The 8,894-nt window shown below is 49.3% G+C and overlaps 1 protein-coding gene across 1 annotated transcript in view; it reads right to left on the bottom strand.

Moving 5' to 3' along the window:
- Positions 1-345: 345 nt before the first annotated feature.
- Positions 346-8,894, bottom strand: part of ankfn1b (ankyrin repeat and fibronectin type III domain containing 1b) — a gene marked incomplete at both ends in the record, with an annotated part of 28,353 nt that continues 19,804 nt past the window's right edge. Inside the window, 10 exons of the mRNA XM_080542461.1 lie at positions 346-696; positions 1,025-1,681; positions 1,916-2,134; positions 2,276-2,442; positions 2,809-2,977; positions 3,331-3,481; positions 3,684-3,850; positions 6,956-7,183; positions 7,313-7,432; positions 8,094-8,226. Coding sequence (XP_080398587.1) covers positions 346-696; positions 1,025-1,681; positions 1,916-2,134; positions 2,276-2,442; positions 2,809-2,977; positions 3,331-3,481; positions 3,684-3,850; positions 6,956-7,183; positions 7,313-7,432; positions 8,094-8,226 — 2,362 coding nt within the window. The remainder of the gene's footprint in view (positions 697-1,024; positions 1,682-1,915; positions 2,135-2,275; positions 2,443-2,808; positions 2,978-3,330; positions 3,482-3,683; positions 3,851-6,955; positions 7,184-7,312; positions 7,433-8,093; positions 8,227-8,894) is intronic.

The raw sequence follows: 8,894 nt of genomic DNA, 5'->3' as shown, positions 1-8,894 counted from the left end.
GACGTTTACATGGGTGTGTGTATGTGTGTGTGAGACTTAATGGAAACAGCAGTCTCACAGCTGTATTCCAAACAACAACCAAGCCAACAGACAAAGGTTGTGTAGCTATAGTAGCTACGCGTTAGCATCAAGGAGAGAAGGAGAGTCTGAAACAGAGGAGGAGGAGGAGGAAAGGTAGAAACAGGAAGTTCAAGCTTCATTTCACATCCTACGGTGTCCCCTCTGGCCCACGTTTAAATAGTTCATATAAGTTCATAGTTCCATGTTTCCAAAGGGCAATCTCTCTCTCTCCGACCCAGAGCCAGTCTCTCTCCCTGGGCCCGGGCCAGGGGGTGGGGGAAGGGGTCAGACGGTGGTGGCCCTGCTGTACTGCAGGGCGAGGGGGGAGTACTCCCTGATGCGGACACACAGCCGGCCCCTCAGCCAGGGGTTCTGCAGCTGGAGGGGACAGAAGTCGTCCTGCAGCCACTTCTCCCGGTCCTCCACCACCAGGACCAGCCCAAAGTGTTCCATCTGCTCCGGCCCGTACACACACTGTTGCTGCTGCTGCTCCGCCTCCTCCCCGCCCCCGCCACTACTGGATACGCCTCCCCCGGGCACGGAAACGCCCCCCAGCAGCCGCTGTGACACGGCATTCATCTCCGTGACGACCAGCTGCACCATCTCCCTCGCTGACGTACTGGGAGTCACCCTCAGCTGGGGGGGGGGAGGGGGAGAGAGGGCGATGGGGGGAGAGATAGAGGAAGACATTGATATTACTTGATTTTCCGATTCAAACGCGTCATTTCATGTCCATGGTTCTATGTCTATACTTGGTCCTGTTTGGACCTCTAACCTGGCCCTGACCCCTAGCTGGTCCTAACCCCTAGTCCTGACCCCTAGTCCTGACCCCTAGTCATGACCCCTAGCTAGTCCTGACCCCTAGCTAGTCCTGACCCCTAGCTGGTCCTGACCCCTAGCTGGTCCTAATCCCTAGTCCTGACCCCTAGTCCTGACCCCTAGCTGGTCCTGACCAGTCACCCACCTTGACGCTGGTCTCCCGGGGCAGGCCCGTGTGGTACTGGGGGTACACTCGCAGCGTGGCGTGCCAGCCTGGAGAAGGGGCGGAGTTTAGCCTCTGGGTGCCGCTGTCCTCTGACAGGGTGCGGGCAGGGGGAGGAGGCCGCGGGGGGCATCTGTTACCAGGGCAACATTGGTCGACAGAGGAGGGTCTGTGACAGCGGCGCTGGGGGGAGGAGGAGGAGGAGGAGGGGGAGAGGATGGAGGAGGGGTGTGTAGAGGAGGGGAACTCCAGGCTGCTGGTCCGGACACAGAAGGCCTGCCTCTTCTCAGTGATCCTCAGCAGCTCTATCTGTCTACTGGGGAGGATGAAGTCACTGTCTAACAGCTCCACACCTCCCCCTCTCCCTCTCCGCCTCTCCCCCCCTCCTCCCCCTCGCTCCCCCAGCCCGGCCTGCGGCTCGGACGCCTGCAGGACGTCCGGAGTGGAGTCTCTCACCCGGGCAGGGTGGAGGGGGGCAGACAGGGGGGAGGAGGGGGGTAGGAGGTCCAGCTCGCGGGGGCTCTGGGCACGGCTGGAGTCGTAGTCGCTGTCTGTAGTGAGGAAGACCTCGGAGGAGCCCTCTTCATCTGACAGGCCGTGGAAGTCTGGTGGGGCATCGAACACACAACCATCACTGTACTGGTGGGCATCGAACACACGACCATCCACCATGTAGATATAAACACAACTTTCTTTTCCTGGTATCATTCCTGACATGTGTACAACTTCCAGTGTGTTCCAGGCTCAATTCAGTCTTGTGTTCTTCCTCAGAGCTTACAGGCATTAGCATTAGTAGCATTGTTTAAGATGTTGATCAGTGACACAGATCCCCATCATCATCACCATCATCATCATCATCATCATCATCAGGACGGGGGTCTCACCTGAGTGTTTGCGGCTGGGTGAGGGGGAGGGCAGGGGGGAGGGGAGGTAGTCTGGCTGGGAGGAGGTGGAGCGGGGCGGGTCAGGGAGCGTCTCCCTGGAGAAGTCGATGACCCAGCCCAGAGACACGCCCCCTGAGGGCTGCTTGTAGCGGGCGTGCTGCAGGGCGTCCATCAGCCAGCGGGCCTCACGCCACAGTTCCTCCATTTGCTGGGAGAAGACAGGAGGTCGTCAAAAGGCTGAAGTGTGTGTGTGTGTGTGTGTGTGTGTGTGTGTGTGTGTGTGTGTGTGTGAGTGTGTGTGTATGTGTGTGTGTGTGTGTGTGTGTGTGTGTGAGTGTGTGCTCCTTACCTGCATGTGTGTGTGGACCTGCTGGTGTTTCTGCTTGGCGGCGTTCAGCTCGGCCTCAGAGAAGGCCTCCCTCAGGGTCTGCTGGGCCATCAGAGACTCCAGCTCCAGCAGGGCCGACACGCGGCAGTACTGACCCAGGAAGTCAGGGCTGTAGGTGTGGAAATGGACTGATGGACACACACAGAACCGTGAGAAGATTAGCTGCAGAACCACGAGAAGATCAGCTGCATTCTCAGTCAACGAGGTTGTAAAAGGGTTCTTCTGTTGTCCCCGTCTAACCCTAACGCTTTGAAGAACACGTTTGGGTTATGATGTTTGACCCGTTTTGGGTTCCACATAGAACCCTTTTCACAGAAGGTTCTACATGGAATCCAAAAGGGTTCTTCAAAGGGTTCCTCTACAGAGACAAATGAAGAACACCATGTTTGATACCGTTCCTCATTCTGTTCCATGCATTATAATGAGCCCGTCCTCCGATTTCTACCTCCCCAAGCCTCCCCTGATTAAGGAGCGGTACTGGTCCTGGTACTGACCCAGCTCAAATATCTGCAGGGGCAGGGTGAGGAAGCCGGAGCGGGGGGAGTAGGGGTTGTTCTGCCCTGGGGGGGTGCACACTTCATCACAGGGGGGCAGCAGCAGCAGGAAGGACACCTTCTCCCCAAATTCCAATACTTCCTGGGTGTAGATACGGAAGTCCTGCACCTGTGTGTGGGGTGGAGGTGAGGAGGGAGGGGTGATAGAATAGAATACAATGAGATGTTGATAGTCATGTCCACTTGGTACAACTGTTATTTCAACTAGGTGACGTCTATTCAGAGATTCAGGTCTCTGGTTTCTGGTTTCCGGTTTCTGATTGGGAGATGGTTTCTGGTTTCTGATTGAGAAATGGTAGATATCTGGTTTCTGATTGGGAGATGCTAGATATCTGGTTTCTGATTGGGAGATGCTAGATATCTGGTTTCTGATTGGGAGATTTCTGATTTCTAGTTTCTGATTGATGTTTGATGGTTGGGAGATGGTTAGGGTTAAGGTTAGGGTTAGGGTTGACCTCTGACCTGGTTGGCAGGGATGTTGATGTGGGCGACCAGGTCCATGGCAGCACTGCGCAGCTCCTGTAGGAGGCGGTGTGGAGCGCTTTGCACATCCTGGTCCATCTCCACTGACTCCTCCAGAGAACTCAGGGCTTTCAGCCACTGCCACTCCTCCCTGGGGAGGCAGGGAGGCAGGGAGGGAGGGAGGGAGGGAGGGGGTGGGGGGATGGAGGGAGGGAGAGGGAGGGAGGGGGGGGGGGAGTGGGGGTGGGGCAAATACACATACAGTTAATGTCACTGAAAATGGCTGACTAACAACACCTCTCACACACACACACACACACACACACACACACATACACACAGAGCCGTCCTACCTGGAGACATTGGGGTTGTCGCGTATCTTGGTGTGACAGAGGACGTTGGGGAGCTTCTGGGGGACCAGGGCTCTGATCTGGTCCACAGAGCTGCTGAGCTTCAGGTAGCCCAGGTACAGACCTCCACACAGCTGCTTTCTGCTGCGGCGGTGGTACGCCAGCTTCTCCTGGACACACACACACACACACACACACACACACACACACACACACACACAGACAGACAGACAGGCACGCAGGAACACACAGGCATACACAGACACAGGTCATGTTTAGGAGGGTGAATTCACATTGTGAATCGGCATTACCAGATCTACTCACTGGTTCTATCTGGCTCTCCCTCTAGGTTGTGTGTGTGTGTGTGTGTGTGTGAGATGATGTTTTTCTCTCGTTCCATATTGTTGTTGTTTAGAGGGGTGCTGTGCTCAGTGTTATTATTGAGGTTTATGATAATATGACAAAATGCCCGAATAGTGAATTTCATCTATAACTCATTCATATCTGGCCCACATAAGCGGCCACATGTGTTCTGGAGCAGTGTTTCAGTGGAGCTAGCGAGGCGCTGGCGTCCTCTCTGGCTCCAAACCTTGTTATGGATATCCAGCCCAAACCACATCCAGCCAGGAAAACAACAACAACTTCCTAACAGGCTGTCAGGGGGGTATTCCATCAACGTCGCTAAAGGAAGATCCAGGCTTCTTTTTGATAAGTCTCACGAGAAGTCTGGATTCTCAAAATAAGTCTGGATTCTCAAAATAAGTCTGGATTTTCCTTTGGCGACGTTGATGGAATATCCCCCAGGATCTCATGGGAACACACACACATACACTACTACTACACTACTACTATACTACTACTACTACACTACTACTATACTACTACTACTACAACACTACTACTACTATACTACTACTACTACTACTACTATTACTACACTACTACTACTACTACACTACTACTATACTACTACTACTACTACACTACTACTACTACACTACTACTATACTACTACTACTACTACTACTACTACACTACTACTACTACTACTACTACTACACTACGACCACTACTACTACTACTACTACTACTACTACTACTACTACTACTACTACTACTACTACTACTGCTATACTACTACTACTACTACTACTACTACTACTACTACTACTACTACTACTACTACTACTACTACTACACTACTACCACTACTGCTATACTACTACTACTACTACTACTACTACTACTACTACTACTACTACTACTACTACTACTACTACTACTACTACTATACTACTACACTACTACTACTACTACTACTACTAGCAATTTGTGGTTTGGACCAATAGTAATGGATTTAATAGACAGGTTATCAGTATCCTAAACATTTTGTCTCCATAGGGTCCATTGCAGCCTTCACCTGAAATTCAGCCTATTTTCTACGTATACGGATGTAACGTTGTTCGTAGTTGGGCTAGCTCGCTAGATAATTCTGTCATCAGTATTCTGACAGGGTTTGCACAAGATAGTTAAAGTAATGCTAGCCTACTTTAAGTCCTTGTATTTGGAACGAAATGAAATCAAGCACTGGAATACCTGGAAAAATGACTACTACTCCTACTGTACTACTACTACACTACTACTATACTACAACTACTACTATACTACTACTACTATACTACTACTACTACTCTACTATACTACAATGACTAGTACTACTATACTACTACAATGACTACTACTACTATAACTACTACTACAATACTACTATAACTACTACTACTGTACTACTATAACTACCACTACTAGTGCTACTACTAACTACTACTAGTATAACTACTACTACTACTACTACTACTACTACTACTACTATAACTACTACTACTATAACTACCACTATTAATACTACTACTACTACTACTACTAATAATAATAAGAATAATAAGAATCATAATGATAATACTATTAATACTACTTCTACTCCTCCTCCTCCTCCTCCTACTTGTAGACTAGCCACAGTACCGTAGTTATAACAGTGTGTGTAACTGTTATAACAGGTTGTAACTCACGTGCAGGGTGGTGAGCAGCATGTCCAGAGCAGTAGGCTCCTCAGACGAGATGGACTAGAGACAGTAGGTAACACTTTACTGTACACTGCCATCTACCAATGTCTATAAACTAGTTTCTACATGTGCAGTACACAAAGAGTATTTTAGACAAAGACCCAACAAAGTGGCGCTCTGTGAACTCTGCAGATGTGAAAAGGCTTATCACAGCAGTACAACTGCTATGCACTTGAAGTGAAAGCATCCTGGAGCGCTTTGTCAAGACTTAAGTTTTTTGTCCCCACCCACCAAGCATGGTATATTAGGATTATCATCACATGTTTCTGTTTGTAGTAGTCGTCACTTAAAATTAATTTTGTAAACGTTTCTTCATCACACTCTTGTTAAAAGTCATTTCTACACCGCTGCTAACGTAACGTTACACTATGCATCATCTAATGTTGTTATTCAGCCGTTTTATATTTTCTGTTTACTTTAACGGCCATATATGAGTTTGAATTTGAGGTCCAGTATTTTTCTGATCAGGGATCTGACAAAAAGGGTCTATTATTACATAATAATAATAATGATAATAATAATAATAATAATAATAATAATAATAATAATAATGAGAAGAAGAAGAAGAAGAAGAATTTAAGCTTTATGTGTCTCTTTTTCATAGTGTGGAGGACATTTTCCACACAGAGATTACCAGTTAAGATTGGGCTATTTTTGGTTGCGGAATAATGTGATGATTGAATAAAATATTGAAATATTAATGAGATGTATTTTGGGGTAATTAATTGTTATTAATCGAGTAATAATACAAATAATCGTTAGGTGCAGTCCTAGGTATAGGCTACCTCATTTATTGAAAATGTTCATTAGCCGCTTGGACCGAATAGTGAGCTTACACTAGAGTGTACAGTTGCTCACGCTTTCTAAATGCAATAACTGTGTGTAACATGACTACCTACGAGCACCAAGTGGCTTGAAATGAATGACTTAAAACAGTTTGCTAATTGTTCATGAATGATTTATGCACAAGGTGCAATTACAATCTAGTTATAAAGATGTACTTTAAAGTAAAATGTTACCGAAATGATTACTATAACTACTACTATAACTACTATTATAACTACTCTTATAACTACTACTACTGCTACTACTGTACTAACCCCTGTGGTTGTCAGAGTGGCTGTCAGAGTGGCTGTAACCGTGGTAACTCACATGCAGGGTCATGAGCAGCGTGTCCAGGGCCGTGGGCTCCTCGGAGGAGGAGGAGGAGGAGGAGATGGACTTGCGTTGGAGCTGCAGCTTACACAGCGGGGTCCAGCGCACCCCGTCCAGGCTGGGACACACACTCATGTCCCGCAGCAGAACCACCAGCGCATTCCCATGCTTGTCTTTGATTGGCTCATAGTACACCTGGCCCAGATCCTGAGTTCCCAGCATGCCCTGCAAAAGAGCCCCCAAAAGACACCTTCAGGTCTTTGGTCATAACTAGTAATAAATGACCGTGCATGATTGTGCCTGTGTAACAGAGGTGTTATTACAGGTTAATAACAGGGGTGTGTGTGTGGTCACCTGGAGGAGTGACACAGCCTGCAGCATCTTGAGGCGTGTCTGCAGGGTGCAGGAGCACGAGGACTGGGAGGGGCTTAGACACTGCTGTAGCCAGGGAACCTCCTCCCACAGGTACGACACCTACACACACACACACACACACACGCACGCACACGCACATACACACACACACACGCACACACACACACACACACACACACACACACACGCACGCACACGCACATGCACACACACACACACACACGCATACACACGCACACACACACACACACACGCACACACACATTTTAATCATTTATTTATGTCCACATAGAAACAAGTATACAGGGACACAAATACTGAAGGCACAGATGGGATGCATTCACAGACAGACATGGACAATGTCTTTCACATACACGCACACACACACACACACACACACACACACACGCACGCACGCACTCACACTCACACACACACACACACACGCACATGCACACATGCACACACGCACACACGCACGTGCACGCACACACACACACACACACACACACACGCACGCACGCACGCACTCACACTCACACACACACACACACACGCACATGCACACATGCACACACGCACACACGCACGCACACGCACACACACACACACACACACACACGCACACGCACACACACACACACACACGCACACGCACACGCACACGCACACACACACACACCTGTATCAGGGGTGGTTCGGTAAACCCAATATGAGACCCCAGACCTGAGCTCAGTGAGCTAACTCAGTCAGATGTTACCTTGGTGAACCAGAGGAAGTCCTGCATCAGGGAGGCGGTGTAGGAGTCGTCTATCTCCACCACGGGGACCTGGTCCTCTGGGGTCACCAGGATGTTATCATCTCTGTAGAAGATGGACGTCAGGTACAGACCCCTACAGGACCACACACACACACACACACACACACACACACACACACACACAGGTGAGAACTACTGGGATGCCAGAGGGATGTCAAGGTTTTGACCACTGGAGTCTGACCTGGGGTCGTCTGAAGGTCACGTACGACAGAGAGACAATATCCCCTGTCCACCGCCACCATGCTCCATACAGACAGCCGTTGAGGCTGGCGGAGGTAGAAATCGGAGGATGGGCTCATTTACCTTCACATTTTTGGCATTTAGCAGACGCCTTATTCCAAAGTGACTTACAATCAATACATTTGACTGAGTAAGTGAATCATCAATCCACCAGTCGTGGCAGGAAAAGTAATCTAGCTCAGGTCAGCAGAACATTGGCAGTCGGGTCTTCAGTCTCCGAGGGAAGATGGGGAGTGATTCTGCAGTTCTGACAGTCGTGGGAAGCTCGTTCCACCAGCGGGGAGCCAGTGTGGTGAAGAAATGTGACCGGGCAGCGTGACTGCCGCATTGGCGTAGAGATGGTGGTGCCAGTCGGCCAGCAGAGGTGGAGGAGCGGAGTGAACGGGCTGAAGTTTGGAGGGGTGACCATTGCTTGCAGGTAGGCAGGGGCTGTCCCTTTTGACGCTCGGTAGGTGAGCACCAGGGTCTTGAATCTGATGCAAGCTGCTATCGGGAGCCAGT

This window comes from Nansenia antarctica, assembly GCF_963989245.1.
Source record: "Nansenia antarctica genome assembly, chromosome: 11".
In the NCBI taxonomy this organism is placed as follows: Eukaryota; Metazoa; Chordata; class Actinopteri; order Argentiniformes; family Microstomatidae; genus Nansenia; species Nansenia antarctica.
The sequence above is the reverse complement of the archived record's forward strand: the minus strand, read 5'-3'. Positions and strand labels throughout refer to the sequence as shown.